Below are 27,877 nucleotides of genomic sequence, written 5' to 3' on the forward strand. Positions count from 1 at the left end.
CCATTGAATCCCAATATTTTTAATAGATTCCTTATTGCTACCTAAAATCATCAAATCTGTTCTCTCCCCTTATGAAATGTGTATATGTAACATATGTATAAACCTATCAAGAAATTACATTTGGAATTGGTGCACACATAATTAATGCTGTTTGAATAATTCTGTGACAAAAATCAATATGTGAACCTACACGTCCTGAATTAGCATCTGAATATGCCCAGAACCTTAGAAAACAGGATTTCATCTTTGGAGAGCATGTAACCTAACTGGGGAAATCAGATTAGCCACACCTCTGTGCATAACTGAAAAACAAAATCAAACCTCTCTTGACATCTGTCTCCCTCTAACTGGGGCAGTTGTTCTCACCTTTCACTCATAGCCAGTGTCCTGGAATGAATGGGAAATCAACTTTCAGTGCCTCTACTTTCTCTCCTCTCTCGACTCTTCTGCCCACTGAAACTGGGCGTCTACGGCTTGCCTGAAAGAACATTTGATGGAGTCACTAGCCATTTTCTCTCTTCCAAGGGACAGGAACATGGTCTCCCTGGGCTCTCTGCTGCATTTGAACCTGCTGTTTCTTCCATTTCCCCAGAACACCCCTTCCCCGAGTCTTACCCTTGTCCACCTTCTGTCCCTTCCCAGCAGTTGTGCGGCTCCTATTTTTCTGCAGTGCTTTAAAATTGATGTTCTGCAGGAATCTAATCCCAATTCCCTTCCATCTCTTCCCATGGTTTCCCTAGCATAGAGCTTCCTTAATATTTTGCCATGTCATGGCAAATATAGGAAAGGGTGGTATTTTTAAGGTACAGTAGGGTAAAGCGATAGCCTGATTGTATATGGCGGACCCTGGTGTGGGAACTTGAGCTGGTCCGACTGGAGCATCCCGGATCCATACTTTGAAGGGATGCACACTTTGGCACAATTCAATCCAATGAGCAAGAATCTTTGACCCAGATCTTACCTGTTTCTGATTTTAGTGAGGATGACTATTTCTCCTGAGTTCCCAATCCATGTATTCACTGCCTGCTTGAATCCTTCACAACAATGTTGCCCCAAAACTCCCCTGTATAAGTGTGAGCTCATTAACCAGTCCTGTGAGCATCTGCCCCTTTCTCTGATTTCTGAACAGGTAAGTAGAACCACTAGTCTACCTAAGGTGGAAACTCATCTGCCCCTCTCCCTAACCCTTCATGGTCATTGTTTACTAGGTCCTGGGTATATCACCTCTTAAAAATGTCTTAATCCTACTGCTCTAACTCAAGCCTTTATCATGTCTTGCCAAATGTTTAAGATCAACCCAGTACCTCCCTGCCTCTAGTTTCAGGCTGCTCTGATCCATCTTCCTCATGTTGCTATCACGAGCTTTTTAGAGCAAAAACCTCTGGGGCCCTGCCTTGTCCAGCTCCCTCTCCAGTCTCATCCTTTGCATGTCTTTGCTCCCATGACAGGTTCGAGTCCTACCAGCTTTCTTGTTCTTTGCAATGTGTGCATGCAATTTGCACTCATGCCTTTACACACACTCTCTCCTCTGCCTTTCTGGGGGAAACTGCTCTTTCCTGAAGCCTTGCTCAAGCACAGCCTTCACCAAGAAGCCACACTGAGTCCCCAGGCTCTGCTGGACAGGCTCCCCATTTTCTGTCGCTCCCTCTAACGCCCCAGCACAGAGGATGCTCAAGCTCTTATGCTACGTCGCATTCACCTTCCACACCTGTCTTTCCTGTCACGTGTGCTCCTCAACAGCAGAGAGGTCTTTGTCTTGCCATGGCCAGTTCAGTGCACTGTAGATATCTATGAACGTTTTTGAAGGAATACATATGCAATCTTGTGAGCCAGGGGGACTTAAATGCCAAATGAATTTTGTGCAGAGTGTCTTCTCTGATTAGAATGCCCCTCAACTCTTGAAGCTCTTCCTCCATGTCCCTCCACACACTCCCAGGCTTCATCCCTGGGAAATATCCTACTCAGCCTTTGAGGACCAACCTCAGTGCCTTCCTCTCTAAAAATCCCTCACTCTCCCAGACAGGGACAGCCTCTTCATTTCCTGTATCCAGTGATGCTTTGTCTGTATCTCAATTATGTCACCATCCAAAAACGAGGAGCATGTTTACCTATCTTTGTGCCCATAGTGTCCACACAGGGTCTGGGCATAGAAGATGCTAAATAGATGACTGTTGTAAAAACAAATGTATTAATACCTGGAGTGCTAGTCCTGCTATCCCCACTCTGGAATAATTGTAAAATCAGTTTAAGAGTCCCCATAATGGGAGGGCACAGCAAGGAGGCTTTCCAAAGGAAAGGGCAAGAGGACCCGAAGTCTTCACTGACTCATACCCTGCTTCCCACATCCTGTGACATTTCAAATCACAACAGCATCCCAAACAGTTAGAATTGTAAGTGACTAAACACTGGTATATCACATCTTTTATCTGCCTCCTGAGTTAAATGATTTACCCCCTAAGTTGAGTTACCTAAAAGAGATTCGAGTCTTCCCAGTCGCAGCCTGAACTATAGTGTGGGACAGGTTGCTTCAGCCAAGGCTCGACTTGGGGGGTTAAAGAGATTTTCCTCTGAGCCTCTACACAGATCTGTACAGAAGGAGAAGCAATGCGAAAACATCGCCTCACAGAGGGATCTCACAGCTGAGCCAGCTGGCTCTGCTCAGCCCGAGTCTGTCTGTGGCTCTTCTCCCAGCAGGTGCTGAGTCTCTAAAGCTTATTAGCATCCTGGGCTGACTGGGCCAATGAACATTTCCTCAGTGCTCACTATGTACCCACGACCGTTCTAAGACCTTTATTCATATTGCCTTATCATAATCCTCACAACTGTGAAATAGATGTTATTATAATATTATCCCCAGTTTATCCTAGAAGAAGTAAGACACAGAGCGTTCATCAATTAACTCAAGGTCCCATACATAGTGAGGCTATAGGTGGCATTCAAACCCAGTAGGCTAGACTCTGTAAAACCCACAGACCCCAACTCAAATCAAGACTGGAATTCATTCCTTTCTCAAAGAGAGAAAGAAGGTGCAAATGTTTTAATTTAACTTTTAAATTTATACTTGACACATAATAATTGTGCATATTTATGAGATGTGTTGTTTCAATGCATGCATACATAGCATAAATGATCAAATCAGGGCACACATATCCACCACTTTAAACACTTAATTTTTTGTGGTGACAACATTCAAAATCTTCTCTTTTATGTCTTAAAATACACAATACATTGTTATTTGCTATAGTCACCCTACTGTGTATATCCTCCTGTTTAACTGTAACTGTACCGACTGACCAACCTCTCCCAGTCCTCTCAAATGACAATCCTTATCTCCTCTATGCTCCTCAGCCTCTGGTAATCACCATCCCACTCTCTGCTAATATGAAATCAACTTTTTAAGACTCTACATAGGAGTAAGATCATGTTGATACTTGTCTTTCTGTGCCTGGTTTATTTCACTTAATATAATGTCCTCCAAGTTTGCCCATCTTGCTGCAAATGGCAGGATTTCATTCTGTTTTATGGCTCAATAGTATTCCATTGTGTGTGGGTGTGGGTGTGTGTGCGTGTGTCTGTGTAGACAGACAGCACATTTTCTTTATCCATTCATCTGTAGATGGGTCATTAAGGAAAACAGTATGGATGTTCCTTTAAAAATTAAAAATATAACTACTATATGATCCACCATTTTCCTTCTGGGTATATACCAAAGAAATGAAATCAATATGTGAAAAAATATCTGTACCCCCATGTTTACTGCAGTGGTAGCCACAATAGCTGAGATATGGAGTCAACCTAAATGCCCAGCTACAGATGAAAAAAAAATGTTGACCCTTCATACTAATTCACCCAACCAAACCCCTAAATAAAGTAAAATCCAATCTGCATTCTAAAGGTCTCTCTTCCCAGGATCTGTTGCACCACCGGGGTTTGATGGTGATAACTGTTTCTTCCAGTATGTGTTTCTTAAAAAGGGTTTGGTAGTGTTCTAAGAGATTGTCCCCATAGAGAGAGATGCTATTGTACCTAGTCATATCAAACTTGTCAAAATCAGGTAATTCTAGTTCCCAGCTGACAAACCTAATTGTCCTAATGCGCCAGGTCTCACTTTCTATATCAAAGAAAAATGCCAAGCCCATTATGCAGTAATATTTAAGCCAAGTACCACTAAAAATTTCTGCTTGATTCACTTGTTCGGGTAGAATATGCTACAGTAATTTAAACAAGATTTATCAATGTCTTTTAAGTTTGACTTGCCATTTTTCCTGGAATTCTCTACCCTTTGGCTATTTTCTTCATCAATGATCTTCCACTCTGAATCATTTTCCTCTGCATATCAGAATGCTCGAAAATGCCCTGGAGAACTTTAAAACACACCAAGAGGACAAATGGTCTCACGTATTACCCTACACCATCTTTGTGCATAAATGTAAAATTCTAATCTGGTTTCTTGGTGTATGCACAGGTCATCATCGAGTCACATTTTCTAAAAAACAAAGTGCAAAGGAGATTTCTCATGTCTCCTTGCAGCAAGTCAGGTGCTCACCCGGAACCCTCATTTCATCTGCAGCTGCGTTTACTCTAAGTTAGCAACTATTTGGAAAGCAAATGAACAAAGGAAACCCTTCTCTCCATTGCTTAACAAACACATGTGTCTTGCAGAAACTGAAATATGATTTCTAGAGGCTTCCTTTGGAAGGCCTACATATAATGACTTTCATAAAGTTCTGATCTAGTCAAGTAATGGTGCTGAGGAGAGCAAGGCTGGGGGAATTCTGAACAGTTGTTGACTTGTTGCTTCCAGATGCACCTTGCCAGCTGGCAAGTCTTGTGTGGGGGCGCTGCAAATGACTCACCATTTATTTGATTGAAACTGGATTGCAAACAGAGTTAATGTGTAACAGTGGCATTAGCTGGCAAATGTGGAAATGCTGTATAATATGTTGAGACGCTGACCCACCTGACTTATCGAGCGGACTGCAAAAGGCAATCCATTTTCATCTTCATACATGACCAAAATACAATGTGAGGGGATCAAATATCTTCTATGAAAAATTGTTTGAATATGCCTATATCATGTAGATTTATATGTATTCTAAAGATGGAAGCCTATTTTCAATAGACACACTTATAGTCTTTCACTTTAGTCATACTGGTTTCTCCATATTAAAATAGCAGTAAAGCAATAATAAAGTTACCTATCAACATGCTTCTAGATCCTTTGAAATAAACATTTGAACATTAAGTTGCCACATTAAGTTGGTTGAGCAAAACCATTCTGATACTTTTCTTTTCAATATTTTTAGCAGCAAATAAAACATGCCTAAACTATTCGTGTGTGTACTTAGCTAGTGCAGACAATATTTCTATTAAATATCATACTCAACTCTGTGAACTGAGCACTGGTGTGCTGGTAAATGTTTAACAACCAACTCTCCAATTTATAGTTGTTTTTGCTGACTTCCATGGTGTACATGTTGCCCTCCATGACCAATTTCAAGCTACCAATATGATGTCACTAATCTTGAAATTAGGAAGAGATGTGCACAGTCAGCTCTCATGAACTTAGAGAGTCAGCCCAACATACCCCTGGAACTAAGTTACTATGAAATTTCTAGATTCTGGGGTTTTTTCCTTTTCACTTTCTTTGTCTCTTCTTATGGACCTCAGAGTTCTGTAGGACACCATTTCCTCACCTGCAAGATATGTTCACTGGAATAGGTAATATCTCAGCTTTCTTTCTGCTCAATTCTTTAAATATTTTAATAATTTTCCTTCTACGAATTGTAAGGCAACCTGAGCATGACAACAGAATGAAAGAAAAATTCCGTTTCATCCAAGTTTATATTCTCAGGACATGGAGATGAAGGACAGCCTCTGAGGTGGAGCACATCATTTCCATTTCAGTAAGGTTTATTTTTAAAAGTTCAGGTATCATTTTCAGAAATATATCAAATGGGAGGCACCCATGATTTTTGTGACAGTGATGATAGTTCTAGGGTCCAGGTCAAAAAGAAAAAAGTTTCTGAGTCAATGAGGAGAAACACAGTATGGTCAGGCTGTACCTGCCTCATTTCCACTTCTTCATTTTCAAAATTGGCAAAATCAAAGGCATTCCTGTTTTTGAAGTATAGGGGAAGTAACATCTAGTGTTCTTTGCAAGAATTGCATGTTAAATCGCCCTTCATGTCTAGGAAGTCACTGGGAGGAGGCCATGAGCTGAATATTGATGAGGAAAAGCTAATGGTATGTATCATTGCAAGTGATATTGCAACCATAATATAACATGAGTAAAAATCAAAATAACCCTTTCTTTCCATATGACCTAAATACAAACTCGTTAGAGAAGATCAGGTCTCTAGATTATTCCGGGGGCTGAAGAAGCGGAAACGAAAATGCTAAAAGGCCTGACGGGCTTGTAGGCCCCTCTGAGGGGACAGGTTTGTCTCCTTGCTCTAGAGCTTCTGCATATAGAAATTGCCATAATAAATCAAGGACCGGATATATGAAGATGTTTGTAGATATTACTAGATAATGAAGAAGAAATCCAATAAGTCTGGTCTAAAGATGGACGTATGGGGAAGTGGTCATTACCCTCATGCATTCCTTCATTCAATGAATACTCTTTGAGCATCTATTACAGGCCAAGACCTCTGCTAGTTACTGAGGATTTACAGGTGAATTAGGCAGATGTTGTCTCTTGCTTTGGAAAGGAAATCTCTCTCATGGATGTTGATATTTCTACTGATAGATTTAGTAGTTGACGAAACTGTTAACTTGTATTGCATACATGGTAAGCTTCTGATGAATGTTTGTTAGATTAATATTTCATGCAATAAGCCAAAATAAAAGATAGCAAGTCATCTTTCCTTATCACGGTGATACAACATCAAGGTTTTATGTTGATAAACAAAACTGAGCCTCCTTCTTGCTTGAGTTGTTTGAAAGGTGCTTATAAAGCACTGACTATGCCAGGTACTTCATTTCCTACCCCCTTTTAACTCAATCCTCATAACTCTGAGTTATGAGAATTTCCATTGTATAAGTAAGCAAGCTAACATTCAGAAAGGTAATAAACTTGCTCTATAATTGCACAATAGTGTCAGAATTCAAACCCACTTCTATGCTTCAAATGCACACTTATCTCCTGATACTTCAATGCTTCCCAGCACCATCAAGAGAACTCAGACCATCATTTCACCTTCACCTGACCAGAGCACCTCCCATATGTATCCATGAACTCTAGACATTTTCTCCTTCTATGCATAATGATAGATTGCAAATCGGTGGGAGCCCCACTTCCCAAGGAAGGCTAGAACTCTACCTTTTACTTTCAACACCACTGTTTTCATCTGCTCCTGATTGTACAGCCTCTAAACCTTCACTACCATAAGGAATTTTATCCATATCCTAAGCAGGGCCATGAAAGTAATGAAAGAAGTTATGAGAACCCAAGCCTTGAAACCATGTTCTCCCACTCAGGGGAGAAAAATAATTGAACCTCAGCAAGAGGTTTACAGAAACGAAGGACTTCAGGGAAAAAATAATAATGTTTTTATGAACCCACATAAATAACACCATTATTTTTTCTTAAGTCACCAAGAAAAACCACAAGAGAAATGAAACTAGTTCTAATATAGAAAAGATACGAGACTGTGCCCAAGATTCATTATGACTATTAGGTTCTATGTGAGCTTTTCAGAGATTGACAGAGAATAAAGACCTGCAGCAATCAGCAACTGGAAAGAAAATTGCACTAGGCTTAATACACAGTAATATTAGTTTTAATGCACATTTGCTCCACAATACTTTGCGTGCAGCAAATGCAGTAAAAACTTGAATCAATGCACTAGTATTCATAGCAAGATTCTCATTTCCCTCTACTTTTGAATGATAAGTCTTGGCAGCAGAAAAGTTTTCATTTGTGTGTTAACATCTACTTCTCTTCTTGGACCCCTTCTGTGCCTTTTTATTATAACATGTTATTTCTTTTCCAAATTAGTGTTACCATTTCAACTTTGTGTGGAACAACAAATTTGGTATGAATACCTTCTGCTTTGAGCTTTAGTATAAGGTTAAAAGAAATCATATATTTCTCAGTTGGGCTTTTTCTTTCCAAACAATATATTTTTATTAATTATTAATTAATAATATGTTTTATTAATCACTATTCTTATTTTCCTTCTGCTCCTTGCCACCAAAGATCTTAGTTAACAAAGTACTGTGATGATTAAATTTAAACTGTGATGATGATTAAATAGCCAGTTGATTTTTTAATGAATCATGCACAATTTTGTCCAAATAAATTGGTGAGATACTGACATGACATTCATATTTGTATATAAAAGGGCTGCTTATAGCTTTTACTTAGGATGAAACATCTATAATAAATGAATCTGGAAACACAGCAATAGAGGAGAGAACTAAAGTTATGCCTGGTTGAGTAATCATGCCAGTCTTTTCTGTGTTGGCTAAATTCAGTCATTGTTTCTTTCTCACCTCAATATTTTCACTTCACTGTCTTTAATAAGCAGAACCATGGAGGAGGTAGAACCCAGATCCCAGTAGCTATAACTCTGCTGAATTGTTCCTATAATTGGGTTTATGAAAGGACTCCATAGGTGATATATTTCTTTATGAGGTAGCTTTACAACAGAAATTGTTCATACAGATCATGTTATATGAGCCATAACCCAGAGGCCAATGAAGTGAGTTTAAGGTTGATTTGACCTTACTTTGTGTTGACCTGGTATTTTTTTTGTGGATGGTTTCAGTTGGTCTTAGACTTAACATATGTTGCCATTTATTTGGCTGCTGTTCTTTTTTTTCATTTTGATTTGATTTTATTTTTTTGAGATGGAGTTTCCTCTTGTTGCCCAGGCTGGAGTGCAATGGCACAAACTCAGCTCACCGCAACCTCCACCTCCCAGGTTCAAGCGATTCTCCTGCCTCAGCCTCCCAAGTGGCTGGGATTACAGGCACACACCACAACATCCAGCTAATTTTGTATTTTTAGTAGAGGCGGGGTTTCTCCATGTTGGTCAGGCTGGTCTCAAACTCCTGACCTCAGGTGATCCACCCACCTCAGCCTCTCAAAGTGCTGGGATTACAAGCATTAGCCATCACGCCTGGCCTGGCTGCTGTTCTATGAATCAAGTGGTGACATGGTTTGACTCAGATTTAGGCTGTCAAGACAAACAACGGCAAATCTTTTATTTCTAGAAATTTAAATGTTCTTAAGATACCTGAAAGGACTTGACCTATAGATGCAAACATGTATATCAACTTTGAAAAACAAAGAAGAATTTTCTAATCCACTAGACAGCAAACCAAGTGTCATTTACAGTGATTGCTGGCAAGGCTGTCTGGTTGTTTCATGGCACAGGGAGGAGTTCTGAGGTGAGGAAAGAGTGGTATCTGGAGTGTAAGGACCATCTCTGGCTAAGATTTCAGAAACCACACTAATGATTTATTCCTGCATATTTAAAATGAACTCCTTACTTGAGAGGTTAAAAGACAACTACCTCAGGCATTTTATAGCTTGAAAAACTATTTAGTCATTGTGAAATTTTCCCCAGTTGTAACGATGTATCAAGCATCTAGTTTGCTCAAAGCCTATTAACCAAGTGTTATTTATGTCAAATGCAATAAAATACACCCATGAAAATCATGTGGAATCACAAATCATGGATAACAGAGAAGCAGTGACTAACCAAAATTTGGTGTGGTCTGCTTTATCTGTCACAGATTCAGCCCCAGACAATTGGCTGAAATAGTTTGCCTTTTTAAATGAATAAAATTCATAGTTTAGGAGGGTCTTCTAAACTGTCAAATTCAAAGACCAAATAAATAAACAAATAAATAAGTAAAAACCCAGTCAGTCATAAATTTGCTTCTGCCTGTTCTATTCCAATTGAATAACTTTAACCTGCAGAAACTGTTTCTAGAACCAACTCTCCTTACACATGGAAGGCATTTAGAGGTCCCGCGCCAAAACTGTGGGGAGAAATCATTTTTGTTATTGAAAAAGTTGTTTCTTCGCTGATTACAGCCAGGGTCATGAGCAGCTAGAGCTAGGATATTGCTGGAAGGCAGCGTGGCGTGAGGTCTGGAAGAAATGCAGGGCAGCTGGCTTCACAGCTGTGCAAACTGTGTCATTCTATGGTTTGAGTGGTAGGTAGTGAACAGCCCTACACTTCTGCAGATCCACAGGGGATCTTTAAGTCTCCCCACCTCAGAAAGGAAGGGTTTGCCTTGAACCTTGGGTTGTGTTTTTGTAATGTCAAACCAAATAATTAGGGCATTCAGTTGGGCAAAGAGGGAGAGGATGAAGAAAAGGGGAGAGGTGATTGTAAAAGAAGGATGCTCCCTGGCTACTTGGCTGAGTGTCTGCCTTGGGCTAAGTTGGACTAGCAGCCTACATGGCAAATCACATGGTTCTAGAAGGAAATACAGTTGCTTCTACAGTTGCTTCATGCCAAGTGCCTTTTTGATGACTGTTATCAAGTGAAAAGATGAAGTGAGGTCAGGACCACACTAAGAAGTTAAAAGTGTCTGTGACTCAAAAAACGCTTGTAAAATTCAAGCACTGTGTCTCTTACTAATGGAACATAATATCCTGAGACCATATTTCATATAATGATGAGAGTTGACAGTGGAAGCATGGAAATGGCTTAAATGTACAAATTGTTAAATGCTGGAGTCAGTGTTTCTGGTCTATTAGGCTGTATTGTTTTTGGCCATGGCAAAGGCAACACTTTAAGGTAAATCAGTCTGTTTCACATTTTTATTTTAGTGCCTTAGTTTTGCCAGAGCTAGGCATCTAAAGCTGTCCCATTCACCCAGACCACATCTGTTTCTTGCCTTTGTAAGGCACTTGGCTGTTGGCAAAGCATTTTTACATTTGGTTTTCAAAGTAGCAATGAAAATTAGGCAGAAAGTGTTATCCACACGTTACAAGTTTCAGAGGTTCAGAGAAATGATTCAATTCACAAGTAGCAGACTTGGGTTTTGGAACCAGCAGGTCTCCAAACCCATCACAGAACGCTTGTGTCCATTATCCAGACAAGAGAAGAGGCTCCACTGGACTTTCGAAAGCTAAGATTCTGTTTTTTGTTTGTTTGTTTTTTTGTTTGTTTGTTTTGAGATGGAGTTTCACTCTTGTTGCCCAGGCTGGAGTGCAATGGCACAATCTCAGCTCACTGCAACTTCTGCCTCCCGGATTCAAGCGATTCTCCTGCCTCATCCTCTTGAGTAGCTGGGATTACAGATGTGCACCATCACGCCCAGCTAATTTTTGTACTTTTAGTAAAGACGGGGTTTCACCATGTTGGCCAGGCTGGTCTCTAACTGCTGACCTCAGGTGATCCACCCACCTCGACCTCCCACAGTGCTGGGATTATAGGCATGAGTCACCAGGCCTGGCCTCTGTTGTTTTTGATGTGATCTTCTGATCAATATGTATGGCCTCCCAAACTGAAAGGCTGTGTTCTATTTCTCCTTCCCTTTCTCTTTGCCTCCCTCTTTTCTTCTCCCTGTATCTCTTTCTCTAGACTTCTTTTATTTCCCTTTCCACACCACACTTATAAGTTCAAAGGATTATTGGAATTTCCAGTAGGTGTTTCTCATTTCCACGTGGCCATCTGCAAGAGATATTTCAAGGTTGATTCATTCAAATTTACTCAGAGGATGACCTATTCTTAATGTAAATTTTCGTAACTTTCAGAGTCTGGGGGTGACTGCCTTTCTCATTTGGGGCTACTCATATTCATTCTGTTGCCTAAGTAAGAAGGATTGAATAGGGGTAGCAGGAAAATTTTCTCCTTCTGTGAGTGTTTCTGAATTTGTAACTCATTTGGTCTGCCCTGAAGAGTAAGATGTGGTCATCAGAAAAGAATCATTTTTTAAATTTTTGGTAGAATCCTGGAGGAAGAGAACAAGCATGAAGCAGAAAGTGAAACAGAGGACCTCATTGTCCACTTTGTGCTAACAAACACTCACTATGTGTCAGGCGTTATTCTAAGTGCTTTACACCTATTTAATTATTTGCTCTTTAGAACAACTCCCTAAGATGATTACTATCATTAGTCCTATTTTACAAGTGAGAGAACTGAGGCAGGGAGAGGTTAAACGCGTTGCTCAAGGTCATACAGCCAGTAAGTGGCAGACTGAGGATCAGAACCCAGGAAGTCTGGCTCCATCCTCATAACCACTGTGCTACCTCAGAAAAGAGTGGCCATTGTCACTGCTCCTCTTTCGCTCTTTGCAGGGCCCGTGATGACTTCCATGGCCCTAGGTCCTTTTGCCTTTGTGGGCCCCTTTCACTACATGAAGTATCAAAAACTCTATGTGGACTGTGTGGGTGACAAGACAAATATAATCCATGGGTTAGATTATATTCATTTTTTTTCCTTCTGACTGTAAAAGAAATTAAAACTTCTTTCTTGGCCCCTAAAAGTATCATCAGTGTGACCCCATGCCCACTGTGCCCAAGGGCTAGGTCGGTACTTACTCTTTGGGATTTTCCTTTTTCACCTTGACTCATGTCCAGGTAAGAGAATAAATTTACCACACTCTCAGCCATTCAGTACCAAAGTAGGATTTTTTTTTTTTTTTGCAAATGCTTTTTCTGAGTTTAGAAGTAGCCCCAAGAAATCCACCAATTAAGTAAATGTTTTTCAAATTGTAGGTTGTAAAGTCATTTATGTAGGTCATAATTAGCATTTTTATAATAAAAATATATTAGAGTGGAGTGGAGTGGAGTGGCAAGGGATGGGATAGGATAACATAGAAACATCAGAGTAATCTGCACCTTAAGGGTATTTTGGAGAATATTTTATTTCAATTATAATAAATATGTATGTGTGTTATGTGGGGCACCATAAAGTGCATTTCTCACAGTGAGTCCCAGCCATTTTTTCTTTCTTTTTTTTTTTTTGAGATGGAGTCTTACTTCTTCACCCAGGCTGGAGTGCAATGGCACGATCTTGGCTCACTGCAACCTCTGCCTCCCAGGTTCAAGCGATTATCCTGCCTCAGCCTCCAGAGGAGCTGGGACTACAGGTACACGTCACCACATCTGAATGATTTTTTGTATTTTAGTAGAGATGGGGTTTTACCATGTTGGCCAGGCTGGTCTCAAACTCCTGACCTCAGGTGATTCGCCTGCATAGGCCTTCCAAAGTGCTAGAATTAGAGGTGTGAGTCACCGCACCTGGCCATAACTGCTTTTTAAATGTAGCCACTTGGGTGTCTGATAGAGGTCTTACACTTGACATGTCTGTCTCTGAGCTCCTGACCAATCCTCCGCTCCCTCAAATGATCCTTCTATCCTTCCTATTGCTCAGGTGAAAACTGTGAATTACTGCTTGCTCTTCTTCTCTCACAACCTACATTCAATCCATCATGAATGCGTACTGGCTATATCTTCAAATACACAAGGACTCTTACCACTTTTCACTGCTTCTGCTGTACCACGCTGATGAGCCACCACCGTTTCTCTGGCTTTCCACTGTAGCCTCCAAACTGGCTTCTCTGCTTCTTTGGTGCCCCTCTCTAGTCTGTTCTGAACTCAACAGCCCCAGTGATCCTTTAAAAAACCTATCAGACGGTGTTACTCCTATGCACAAATCCCTGCAGTGCTCTACACTTCACTGATAGTAAAGTCAAAGTCTTTACAAGGTAGACCAAATTTTGTCTGGTCTCCATTCCTTCTTAATCCCCCTCTTCATCTCTCTTCCTTACTCCTCTCCAGCCACACTGGTCTCCTTGCCATGCCAGGAACACTCTGGTTTAGGTCCTTTCCACTTGCTTGTCCTCAGCTCTCTCCTCACTCTGCTCCCCACACCATATTGGTATTGTTCATTCTTTTACCTGCACTGAAGAACTGTGTTCAAATCCCTTCTGCTCATGTGGCCTGTCTCGAAATCCTCTCCTCTTCCTGCTCCCATATGCTGTAGCCTCTTAGCCTGCCTTATTCATTTTTGTCTTAACACATTGACTTATAACATACAATACAATTTACTGATATATTCTAATGTTTCTTGCTTATAATCCACTTTTGGTAGTAAAAATTCATGAAAATAAGATGCTATTTGTTTTGATCACTGATGTATCCCAAGTGTCTAAAAAATGGTCTAAAAAAGGGCCCAGGTGGAATAAGAGAGAAATTCATGAATAATACAGGTTTTTCTGTACCTTTGATTAAACCATGATTTAATATTCGACCACCTAGTGGTTTGGTTGATAGAGATCTGGCAATAGTGGCCTTTCCATGTCTATAAATGGCAAATGAACATATTGATAAAGTTCAGAATTATCTCAAAACAAGATGGATATTAAAGTCTCATCTACAGCTATAGCCCAGGTATTTGCTATCAAAGATTCTGCTGCTGAATTGCTAGTTTAATGTATACAAAGGTGGCAAAAAGGATCAATAGAAAGCCTACAGGCTTTTACACCACACTTACATTTACAAATGTTAAACAACTACTAGTGTGATATTATTCCTGTTGTCCTTCAGTAACTGTGTAGAAAGTCATGCTAATCTGTCATCATTCAACAAGGCCATAAAATTGATTTTGTCTTTTATTTTAACTACCCTTCATTATATAGGAGACTTGTAAATTAAAGCAATTAAAATGTCAACATTGCCCACTCCCCCACCCTGAAATCACATCCACTTTAGCACCTACCAAAGTGGGTAAGGAAAGTGAGGAACAAAACATGAAATACTAGAGTGTCTCTTGTACCATACAATGAAGAAAATGTTACCTCAACTGTTCTTTCAGGCCCTTTTGTTTACATAACACAAGACATTGGCTGTAATGTTCTCCCATTTTTCACCCCATGAACTCAAGGAGAAAAAAAGCTCTACAAATTGTCTTCTGTTACCACCTGAATTTTAATTCTTGTACTCTAAATAACGATCATGAATTCAAGTTGCATACGTCAAAAAGTGACTCCATAAATAACTTGCCATTTCTTTTTTGCTTTAGTGTTAGAATCTATGTATGAAAATGTTAATGTGCCTCTGCTGCATTTATTATGACCGGTAGGTGATGAACCTGTCAGTTATATGCCTGTGAAGAAAAAGGGAAATAAGTTTCTTTGTAGTTCATGGCTAGGTCGGTGCTTAAAGGTTAGGATCCTTCTTTCTGTGAATTCCAGAGATACTTTGCTGCTTTGCAGGATTCTGCCATTTAGCTGGTCTGCCTATATGTTTACCTTCCCTGGTAATCTAAAAGGGTAAAGGAGAAGTATAGATCTTACACACCTGTTTAATTTTAGTTATAAAGGAGAACAGGTTAAAAGACTTGAAATGCCAATTAGGAGCCGAATTAGTATTTAGTTTCCTCACTCTCCATTTATTGCTAAAATTTCTTTAATACCTTATTCTATTACACAACAAATATCTAGAGGTCATCAACTGTATTAAGGCTCTAATCCCTGAATATTCAAATTAAAAATATTTAAACTAATATTTTGTATATAAATGTGCCTATATAATATTCATTCTTCTTTTAACTCAAAAATTTCCTTAACTTTGCTGTGATCAAATATTTTCATTCTTATGGTAATGAGGCTATTTTACATGTTTTATACAACAAATAAGACTATTTATAAAATCAGGTATAGTATGTATCCAGTAATACAGCTAGAGTTAGAAGTATCATTTATTTTTAGATTGAATGGGACTTCAGAGACTTTATATCTAAAACCCTTATCTTAGAGCTGAGTGAATCAAACCCCAAAAGGTTAAATGACTTGCCCATGGTCTTAGGAGAGTGATGCATTAGAATCAAATTCTTCTGACTCTTGCCTCACATATTGCCTATAAAACACGCCTCTGTGGGATTTTATAGAATTAAATTATACAGGCATATATAGACAAACCAAAAAAGTAATTTACCATGTAGCCATAAGATAATTGTAAATACCATACTTACGTGTTTAAAAACAACAATAATACTCTGACCAAAGATTCTAAGAAAATGTAATTGCCCAACATAGATTCTGTGTTCGATTTGTTTCATAAATTAAATATTTATGGGAAAGGGCCTCCCATTTATTCATAGTGTTAATTACAGCCATCCCTTGGTATCCATGAGATTGGTTCCAAGATCCCCTGCGAATAACAAAATCCATAGATACTCAAATCCCTTACATAAAATGGTGTAGTATTTGCATATAACCTATGCACATCCTCCTGTATACTTTAAATTATCTCTAGATTACTTACAATACCTAATACAGTGTAAATGTTATATAAATAGCTGTTACACTGTATCATTTAGGAAATAATGAAATAACTCTTTACATGCTCAGTACAGATGCAGCTATTCATTTTTAAAAAATATATCCCATCCCTGGTTGGTTGAATCCACAGATGTGGAACCCATGAATGCCGAAGGCCAACTGTACTTACTTTCTTGTACCTTTTAAATATTCATTACACTATCTGGGGTGATCTTCACTGGTACCATCTTAATGCATGACATAATGAGATTGTCATGTTAGCTAGCTTTAACTATATATAGCACAGGAGGAGGGAAGACTTCCACACTAGAGGCTCCTGGTGAGCTGTGAGATCCATCATTTGAATTCTGCCTACCAAATACAGGAAGCAATAATTAAAAGAAGCGTTTGGGCCACCAAATAAAAGCCAGACCCACATGGTCCGCCTTCAATTTACAATCAGTAACAAAAAATATAGTGAGGAACACATTGGCATTCTTCAGTAAAAGAGTGAGTGAAGGAGGATGCCTATCAAAACCTTTAGGTTGGTGAAGCAATCTCAGATCAGCATGGCAATAATACTTACAATTTGCCTAGAAGCAGTTCTCATTGCTAAGTGATGATGGCACGTTCTGAGCTGTCACTTCTCAATATCATGGATCTCCATTATTTAGCTAAGCGATAAGGCTGGAAGAGAGGTAGCCTGGGACCTAGTTTATAACTTGATAGACCCATTCATCCTTATAGGAAACCAGAGCAAGCCAGTTCTGACTGCCATTATCCTCTGGGCCTGAAAGGGTAAAAGAGACCAGCGAAGGCCAGAAACAGCTATCCTTCGTGGACATCCAGAACCAAAACAGATCTCAGTTTTCCAAAGAGAATAATTATGCTGGTGTTGACCATACTGTTAATTTAAAATCTCCCCCATACAAAGCAATTCTGATATATCAACAGAAGTTAAACCTCCTTATGATTAGAAAAGGACACATTTTTCTCAATAGTGTCTAATACTGGTTTTGTGTTTTAAACTATTCTAAATCATCAGGATGACTTGCTTTCCTTCTGTTGACATCCATTTAAGAAATATAAGAAGTGCTTAATTTTTCTGCTTACTATAACACTTTCATTCACTTTAGCGTGTAATTATAGAGTGTTTCAGTTTCAGCAACTTCTATGTATCAGTTAAACCTCCATATACTGTCAATATAAAGATAAATAGAATACACTACCCTCATGGGAAAGTACTTGCCAGATGAGCTGCAACTCTTCATTGCACTGACTGCAATGCAGTGAATGAATGACTTCATAAGGCAGGCTACACTCTTACAAGATAAATGTCAGTGTTGTTCATTCTAAGTGAGAATACAATTAGAAACACTTGCTACTAATAGTGCGAACAGACTCTTCTGTTCCAGGATGTCCTTTTAACACATTTGAATTCCTTAGGGGAAAAAATCCCTTTTTGAATGTTTTAATCTTTGATGTGTCTGGGTAACCTTCAACAGATATATTGACTTAATTTCTTTTGCATTCATACCATCTTCAAACAATCATCTATCCATGTCTGTGTCTACTAAATGCTGAACAGAAGCTAAAAACCTAGAAAAGGGACTCTTAGAAAAATAAGTCATGGTTCAGAAAGTTTCTGTTCTCTATGCTCTCAATTTTAGCTGAAACTTGAAATTAACATCTTCATACATTGATGAAAGACCCACATTTTGGTGCCATTCTTTGACTGACTTGCCACTGTAGGTGAAGAAGTATATCCTTCACTCAAGCTGTGGTATTATTTCTGAAATGATATTATTAAGTACTGTTGGAGATAGGGTGTAGCTGAAAAATGCTTAAGTGCTTAATTAGTATTCAAAATACCCAGTCCACTTTATTTGGCAACTGGACAGATTAGTTTAATGATTTCATGATAGCCAAGTAAAATGAATGTATGTATATGTATTTCCTTGAAGCATTGCTAAACCTCTAAAATATCAAACATGGGTTTATGTATAATTAGTGGCGTGGGAAAGCAAATATTAAACATAAATAGTTTAAGCCAATAAAACATTAATCTGGAAAGAATAAACAATAAGTAACTGGTTGGGGGCAGGAGAGGAGTGGAAAGAAAGGGCACAGGACTGCTTCCTTGCTTAAGTGTTCATAAATTGTGGTTAAGACATAAACAAAATTATCTCTATGCCCAGATTATGTAATTTACTGGGAGTGTGCATGCTTCTCTGTTCAGCAATGCTGATAACAACGCTAATAGTTTAATTACAACTTGCTGCTTAAGGAGATAAACAAGGCTGTTTGCTTTTAAAACCAGGGGTTACAATTACTCTTAAATGCAGGGGAAAGGCACTTCTGCGAGTGGATCTTACTTTGTTAGGGGAGCAACCAAAAACCAGCTGGAAAATAAACAAAGCCCCAAGAGTGAGCAGTTTGTGCAAAATTAGAGCATAAACGCCCGATTTGAGCAGCGGAGCAGTAGGCGTGATGCATAGCAAATAGGCAGCAAATGTAGGTAGAGAGGGATGAGAAAGTTTTTGGTAGCCAGATCTTATGCATTTTCTTTGGAATTCCATCACAGCAGGGAAAGAGTACCCATCCCTCCACTGTCCACCTTACAGTCACTGCTCTGTCTCGCTTCAGCACCACCAAGGGAGGACAGCTCCCCTGACGGCAGTACAGAGCAGGCTGCTAACGCCCTTCCTCCTTTAACAATATCATCTCTGCATTTCTCTTACTGGTGTCTTTCTTGCCACTTTAGGAGTATTTTAAGGGACATATAGAAGGGACTGAGTGCTTGTCTCGCTTATTTATTTCCAGATGAAATAGAGATAAGTCCTGTCTGAGCCAATCTTTAAACTGGACTCCAGGGCAATTTAACCAGAATAAAAGATTGCAAGTCACTAGGTTTAACCTGGTGACAAAGTGGCTCAATGTAATTGAGTAGTAGCTGAAATTTGAAACTCTTGTTTAGCGCTTTATTTTATTGTTTTGTTAGAAAAGTACTAGTAGAAGGTAAATAACCTTTACTAAATGCTGCTTTGGCTCTATTCCTCCTGGGCTAAGCAAAGGGATTAATAGACTAATTTCCAATATCACTGGGTTGGGAAAACAATCTTGCTCCTAAAAGAAACTTGTATCGGTCCTTTGTAAGACCCCTCACAACCATATGCTGAATCTGGAACACAGAAGTAGGGGATTAACAGTTCCAAAGTGGGAACCATGGAGTAATACAGCATGCCATAGAAAATGCCAAAGCTTCCTAAGTAAACTTGTCTTGTCTTCAGCTCCAAAGCCAGAGGCAAACATTTGAGAAGTGACAAGATATACATGATTAAAACAACAAATCATCAAGACAGGAAAATTATATTCCAAGGCAGTTGGTCACTTTGGCACATTCAGTTACCATTCTTCCAGCCATACGGTATGGTTGCTTAGTCAGTGCATCTTGTTCTTCTCTGCAGTTTTCTCTTTTGTTGAAACTTCTCAACAGGGCATAAAATACCCATCATCTGAAGGTTCTCTTTGCTCCAACACATGCACCATGCACACACACACACACACATTTTGTTCGATGTAGTCCCATTTCCAAGAGTTCAGTTTCCTAAAGCAAAAAGTATCATCTGCTTTTTAAACTTATTGTGAAAAGTAGTCTTCAGGAAAATGCCCTCACTTTTATCGTAGTTGCTAGAATAATAAGAGACCTTGGAGAGGAAGAGAAAACAAACTAGGACGGAAGCTTAGGATTCATTCAGAAAAGGCAGAGCTATGAAGTTAGTGGTGAGCAACTTCTTCCCAGTGATAGTGACCACACAGGAGTAAGGCACTCTAGAGGCGAGTTGGGAGCAGCAGCAGCAGCAGAGGGAACAGTAGATTCTGGGCTTTTCTCATTGAGTAACCTTCAGTGGACTCAACTGAGGCATTTTTTGACTCTGAATCCCTCAGTCCTCCTTTTGTTGCTTTCCTTCCCTCCTTCCCTCCTTCCTTCCTTGTTTCCTTCCTTGTTTCCTTCCTTCCTTCCTTCCTTCCTTCCTTCCTTCCTTCCTTCCTTCCTTCCTTCCTTCCTTCCTTCCTTCCTTCCTTCTTTTCTTCCCTGGCACCCCACTACCTTTCCTCCTTGTTTCCTTCCTTTCCTCCCTATCTTCCTTTCTCATTTCGTCTCTCCTTCATGTACCTCAGTTACCCTTTTCACTTAATTCGATCTGGGCCACTTTGGGCACCAGTTCCAGGGACAGCATCAAGTCACCTAACGTGCATTCTCCAGACCATGCTATTGTGACCAGCACTGTAGCTTCCCAGCTGCCCGGTGCAAGGAAAAGGTTCCGTTCCTGGCGGCCAGCCCCGCCCCCTCTCCCCACTCCAACACCGCAACGGCGGCGTCAACCCGTCAAAGCCAACAGAGTCTGAATGTCACCAACAAGTTCCACCCCGTAGTAGCCGCGCCAGCCAACCTCGCCCGGCGAGCCTCGCCAGACCCCGCGCCCACAGCCTGCGCTCGGGCGCGCGGCCCGGGCTCCGGGTTATTCCCGGGATCACTGTGGTCACTGACAGCACTTCCTCCTCCCAGTGCCGGGGAAGCCCGCGTGGGACTCGGGCGGATGCGGGGCTGCACGCGCCGCCCTCCCCCACCTCGCAGCTCACACACACGCCCTCCGCGCACCGGAGACACAAAGAGCGCGAGTGCTGAGCGCCCGACTGCGGGGGGCGGCGGGGAGGGCGCCCGGGAGGGGCGGGGGCGCAGCAGCCGGGGAGGGAGGGAGCAGGGCGCGGGCGGGGGCGCGGCGCCAGGGGCTTCCTTACCTGCCCCCAGGTTAAAGGAGATCCTGGCCTCCGCGAGGTACGGCGTGTCGCTCTTGGAGCGCACTCTCCGGATGGGCCGCCGGTCTATATCATCCTCCGAGGATGCCGCCATTAATGTGGGAGGCAGGAGCAGGGTCGCCCGGCGAGCTGAGAGGGAGAAGGAGACGGAGGGAGAGGGAGAGAGGCGGAAGGGGGAGGAGGGGAGAGGAAGAGGCTCGCACACGGGGGAGGGGGAGGGGAAGGGGGAGGGGAGAGGAAGGGAAGGAGTGGGGAGGGAGTGGGAAAGAGAGGGAAAAAGGGGGAAAAAAGAGGGAGAGAGAAAGAAAGAGAGCAAAGGAGAGAAAGGGGTGAAGGGAGAGAAAGAAAATCCGTTAAGGATCTGTGGACTGGAGCAGAGATCAGGCTGTCCCTGGCTGGCGCCCGGGGCTCCCCCAGACTCCTCTCCCAGCCACAGGGCCAAGGGGCCAGTGCTCTAGGCTGACACCCCGCTTCCCGCCTGCAGCCCCAGTTTCCAGCCCTTGGCACAGATAAGCTCATGCGAAAGGGACGACTCCAACGCAGAGATGCCCAGTCAGCACTGTGCCCTCTCCCGCCAAACGCGCTTACTCTGTCCAAGTGCACACTACAGTCTCCTTCGCTCAGAGGCTGCTCTATGTGAGCGGGCCGCGCCAGCAGTCCCAGCTTCCTGCGTGGAGTTACCACTCCTGGGGTGCAAACCCTGGTCCCGCTGGTCATGGAGGAGGGCATTGTGCCCAGCCCAGCCCTCTCTACTCCCTTACTCCCAGCCAGGAGCTCAAATAAAGATAGAACTACTTCTGAAATCCTCAGAAGTTTTCTTATCTGCCCCCTTACAACTTAGAGGTGGGGAATGGGGGAAAATTGTCTACAAGTTTGGGAGCAGTTTGGCAGTAATGTTTCTAGAGTTGGTATTTTGAATGTAGAGTAGGCATATGTATGCAGAATTGAGTGGCCTTTTCTAACCACTAACACTGGGATGTGTTTATCTCTACATGAGTACCCATTCATTTTAACCGCATTCCTCTTTATTGGGTCACTTAGAGCACAAATAATAGTGTTTGGGTTGGACTTGTAACCTCTACAACCTGGCACCATTGTTTCTGCAGGAGAGGTGATCAAGGGGACTTTACATTTCTTTGAATGCCTGCACTACCACCTGCAACCCTCCCTGTAACACTCCCTGTAACACAGCAGAAGAACCTAGAAAGGTTTCTAGGGTGTGAATAAGAATGGTTTGATGCTCCTGCTGAACCTATTGATGGGCTAAACCTTTCATGTTTGTCTTTCTGCAGCTGTTAAGTACTTAGTCTTTTTGTGGCCGGAGTTTGCCACTCTTCTATCTAGTAAGTGCCCACCTGGAGTACACAGATAAATCTTACCTTGGTTCCCTCCCTGCTACAAAGGGCATCTCAGTGTGGACTCGGCGGAAGTGCTGATCTGAGTGTGCAAGCCCTCCCTCTCTACTTCAGCGGTCAGTTCTAATTCTCCACTTGCCTTTTCTCATTCTAGAATCTTCTTCTCTCTTCATTGATCTTTTACCTTCACACATACACAGTAACTACTCATTTTAGGAAAAATATACCTGCCTTTGGCCTTGCTGCTTCCTCTGTCTGTACCATACTGTTTCCTTCCCGTTCTGTTTAACCTTCCCATGGAACTCTTGGCCATCAGTCTCTGTGTTTACACTCCAATCTCGTCCTTTCATCCCTATCATTGGTTTCTTTCCTCACCACGCAACCAAAGTTATTTTAAAAGCCTTCCATCAATGTCCTAATAGTCAAAACTAATTATTTCTTGGCTTCTCTGAAATACTTAGTAATCCGTCATTCTTGAAATAATCCCATCCTTTGCTAGGCTGTCTCCCTAATCTGATTTCTAATTGTTGGCCAGTTCTCTGTGTTAATCTGAAACTGCTTATTCTGGCATTCAGGGCCCTCTACAACCTGTCTTTCCCATCCTCATCTCCCATTATTTACCTCCACTCTGCTTGGAGCCACCCCAACAAAGCTGGCTCATTTTTGCATCTGCACCTTAGCTTAAGTGACACACCACAAATTTCTTACCTATAATCATTTCCTGTTCTCTCTCAGAAATGTGAAGTGACTAGCTCATTAGTTTATGGCATGAACCCACCATATAGTAATGAAATGTGCAGCAGTTTTGTTTGTTTGTTTGTTTTGAGACAAGGTCTCTCTCTGTCTCCCAAGCTGGAGTGCAGTGGCGTGACCTTAACTGACTACAGCCGTGACCTCCTTGGGCTCAAGCAGTCCTCCCACCCAAGCCTCCTGAGTAGCTAGGATTATAGGCGTGCACCACCATGCGCAACTAATATATATATTTTTTTTTTTGTAAAGATGCGGTCTCAATATGTTGTCCAGGTTGATCTCACATCCTTGGCCTCAAAGTCTCCTCCTGCCTGGGTCTCTCAAAGTGGTGGGAATACAAGCATGAACCACCACAGCTGGCCAACAGCTATTTTTGAATAAAGTAAAGGAAGAGAGGGAGGGAGAGAAGAAGGAGAAGAAAAAGAAGCGAAGGCGGGTTGTGAGTACTCATAACTAATGAGTGGCTGAACTGGGGGCCAAATCCATGTATGCCTGATTTCAAATCCTGTGCCCTTAACTAGTGTTTGGGTTTGCTAAGTATATATATTTGACTGATTAGCCACCTTTCAGATTCACTTTTTTATGACATATACCTCATTATTATGTCCCATTTATCACTGTTAAACATAGTTTTTAAGTGAAGCCCTCCTCTTCCAAGAGGTGCAACAGAGTCCCATGGCTCATCAAATGAATTATGAACATTAATACTGTTAAAGGACTAACAGGCTGTAAACCAATCTATTGGTTACAATCAGGTTCAGGTTCTTAAGGAAGTATAAAATGTAAGGAAATAATTCTAAATCCTGTATAAATGGTGCCTCCTGTGAATTAATGCAATCTATTTGATTGTTCAGAATTTGGAATTCCCCATTCTTTTGTACTCTCATTCATCAGCCTTGTCTCTGGAAAAATGATAAAGTCATCTGGAGAAATATCTACACTTAGCTCTACCATTTCAGAGAAGTACATCTTTGAATTTCTGTTTCTTATTCATTTAACATTTTAGAGGATTAGCAACTTAATATTGCTACCACTTTAGGTTTATCCTTCTTCAAAGGAGTTTAAATGCACCTTTGTATTATTTCATTATAGGCTATTTTATATTGAAATAATTCCAGATAGCTAAACTTTTGACAAAAATGGGCATAGAAATACTACATTTATCTCCATGTTCTTTTTGAGACAGGCCCTCGCTCTGTCACCCAAGTTGGAGTGCAGTAATGCAATCTCAACTCACAGCAGCCTCCACCTCCCCAGGCTCAAGCAATCCTTCCACCTCAACCTCCTAAGTAGCTGGGACCACAGCTACATGCCACCATCTAGCCTGGCTAATTTTTGTAATTTCTGTAGAGACAGAGTTTCGCCATGTTGACCTAGCTGGTCTCAAACTCCTGGTTTCCAGCAATCCACCCAACTCAGCCTCCCAAAGTGTTGGCATCACAGGCCTGAACCATTGTGTCCAGTCTTGAATTTTTTTTTATCACATTTTTATTTCTAATTGTTATCTTCCATTTCTTGACTTGTGTGATTTACTTTCTTTTTCTTTGTCTTTCATCTAATTTTTTCTATTCTCTTTTTACTTTGCCTTTCTCTTCTCATACCCTTCCTTAGTCTTCATAACAGTTCCACACAGAGTCAGTCAGTCCCTTTTTATGCATCCCCTGCTAGCCTATACAAAGGACTCACTTTTAAGGGGTTGTCCCAATATTTCCACACTCTTTAATCTCTGGCACTCCTTTCATATTCATGACCTCTTATCATAAAACATCTGGCTGCATGACATCAGTGGAAGAGCCCTAGGGGCAGGCATCAAGATGGTAGGTGCCACTGCCAGTAGTACTACTACCCCACCCAAGTGACACTGGGCAAGTCACTCTACCAGCATGGGTCCCATTCACCTCCACTATAAAAATGCAAGAGTCAGATATCATGATCTTAAAGGCACTGCCTAACTCCAATACTCTAGTATTATTTGTAGCTATTCTTGTATCTTTGCTTTCCATAAATATCTGTGGTGTATTTTGTCTCTTAATCTAAGAAAATACATCAGTCCTTTGTAATGAATTATATTTAGAAAACCACATGGCATCCATACTTCTACCCAGGTGATTTCCTATTTTTTAAGTCTATTTTATGTAACTCTGCATCCTTTAGAATCTATTTTTCCCCCTCATGCTGTTTCCATCATGTGGCAACACCCACATGATTGTTTATATGTGTGCATATGTGGATCTAGGTGTCTGTACAGAAGCATTGAATTCAACTGTAACCTCAATGACTTCCAAATGTAGTTTTTATGCCCCCCCCCAACCCTGCACCGCCACCCACGATTGCTTCTTTCTAAATATGACTCCTGACTTGGGAAGAAGGCATATTCTCTTTTTCTTTTCCTAAAACCAGTCAACATTTTAACACTGTAGACTCTTAAATGTATGTTAAATCCAGAACTACAGCCAAAGAAAAAGCAGCAGCCCAATAGAGTGCTCAGGAAAATTACACTTCATACACATCTGCTGTGGAAGAGGATGGAGGTGAGAAGGGGAGGGAGAAAGAAGGATGTGATATTCCATCCCCATTAAGAAAAATTTTCAAGTGAGTAAAGCTTACCCTTTAAAAATATTACTCAAAGTGTGTTTCTAGGACACCCCTACATCAGAATCACTTGAATACTTGTTAAAATGTCCATTTTGCAGGCCCCCAATCTGAACCTACTGTATCAGAATTTGAGGAGATGGGACCTGTGTACCTAGATTTTCAAAAGACTCTCAACTCTATCCACTCTCACCACTTCTATTTAACATTATACTGGAGGTCGTGGCCAGAGAAGTAAGGCAAGTAAAAAAAAAAATAGAGATATAATGATTGGAAGGCAAGAATAAAATTGTTATTAGTCATTTATGTTATGATTTTATACCTATAGAATTCATAAGAATCCACAGACTGTTAGAAATAAGCAATTTTCACAATGTCATTGATATAATATCAGCTTACAACATCATATTTTTGCTGCTCTGCCTACAGAGTAGCCATTCTTTTATTCCTTTGGATTCTTAATAAACTTGGTTTTACTTTATGGATTTGCCTCAAATTCTTCCTTGGGTGAAATCCAAGAACCCTCTCTTGGGGTCTGGATCGGGACCCCTTTCTGGTAACATCTTCCTTATGAACCATGAAGGGATGATATTGAGAAGACTCCAGACCCGAAGGAAATAGATTGCAGCACTGATTGGCTGATTTTGGAATCAAGGAAACTTTTCTTTTATTGACAGCTTTTAACGATTGAGTAAAGTATATTCCTGTGAACGAAATTTGGAGTACATTTCTTTCTCTCTTCCTGATTTCTCCAAAATTTAGAAACTATTTGTGAATATTCTTAACTTACGGCAATATAGTTGTTTGCATAAGTGCAATAAAAATCTGCTTTCTTTTGCAACAGGACACAATTGGAGAAACTGGTTATTTTACCAAGGCTTTGATGGGAATGGTGTGGTTCCCTTTAAGGAAGCAAATTCGACTTATAGAGCCAATAAAAGCCCCTTGGGAAAACTGGCCTCATACCTTGTCTACATAGTACCTTTACAGGGCTCCTGACTTGTGGTAAGTAAAGAATAACACTTTCTGACAGGCCTAGCAGCCCCAGGTTTTCTAGGGACCTCAAGAAGAGAGGAATCATATAGATATTTAATGGTACAAAGCCATGGCTGGACTCGACTTTAGAAAACTCTTATCTGAGTTTCTTTATGGAATAAAGTTCCATCAAAGTCAATTTAAAAGCCTTTGTGAAAAGTAATTATTCTTGCTGCACTTCATACAAATAATCAGGGCAAGTATAAGACTGAGATTTACTTTGGCAAACAAATTGGTTCTATCATGATTTGTCTTTAGCAGAAGTGGGAGACTGGAGAGAGAAAAATTATGTTTCAAGAACTATGGTTCACCTGTTATTAGATTCTAGTCTCATCAGTTGTTTTTACATTTTTTTCCCCCTGCAATTTAGACTAACCCTGCTTATTCTTGTGAACTAACCAGTGATCTCTGGGTGCTGCTCAGAAGAAACAAAAGGGATGGGTAATGTAACAATCTGGATCAATACTCTAATTCTGGGCACATATTGGAATCAGCTAGTGACTCCATATCAGGTTGGTTCCAACAATTGCCCAGTTCATGGAAAGCCTTCTTATTTAGTTTATTTGGAATAATTTTCCTTTACTGTTGTGGAATATATTTGCTGTTGTACTCTTTGTGTAGGAATGCAGGATAAGCTTACTGAATATTGTATTAAACTGAACACTTATTCTTCTTCCAAATATCATCTTTTGTCAGATCTGAGAGTTATGAATGGCCCTTGCCATGTGTATGCTTTCTAACTGTGCTCCTCTCTACCCTGAGTACTAGAGACCCTAATAATTAAGAATATCACCACCCCAATTCAACCTGAAGAAGTTATGGAAGCTGGATCTTTGTCCTTCTGCAACCCTTAGGATTAAGGGTTCCCTTGTAAAAAGGGAGGGGGGAATGTCAGAGGCATTTGAACCAGAGCGAATCCTTCTTGAATAAGGGCTGGGTAAAATAAGGCTGAGACCTACCAGGCTGCATTCCCAGAAAGTTAGGCATTCTAAGTCACAGGAAGAGATATGAAGCTGGTACAAGATACAGGTCACAAAGACCTTGCTGATAAAACAGGTTGTGGTAAAGACGTCAGCCAGAACCCACCG

General features: G+C 40.8%; 1 protein-coding gene across 12 annotated transcripts in view; it reads right to left on the reverse strand.

Annotated features, from left to right (window-relative positions):
* Positions 1 to 27,877, reverse strand: part of LOC105482440 (phosphatase and actin regulator 1) — a 578,235-nt gene that overhangs the window by 520,008 nt on the left and 30,350 nt on the right. For all 12 annotated transcript variants that reach the window (XM_024792994.2, XM_011742549.3, XM_011742548.3 and 9 more), the window contains one exon: positions 21,040 to 21,186. In XM_024792994.2, coding sequence (XP_024648762.1) covers positions 21,040 to 21,186 — 147 coding nt within the window. The remainder of the gene's footprint in view (positions 1 to 21,039; positions 21,187 to 27,877) is intronic.

The sequence above is a fragment of the Macaca nemestrina genome, chromosome 5 (assembly GCF_043159975.1).
Source record: "Macaca nemestrina isolate mMacNem1 chromosome 5, mMacNem.hap1, whole genome shotgun sequence".
In the NCBI taxonomy this organism is placed as follows: domain Eukaryota; kingdom Metazoa; phylum Chordata; class Mammalia; order Primates; family Cercopithecidae; genus Macaca; species Macaca nemestrina.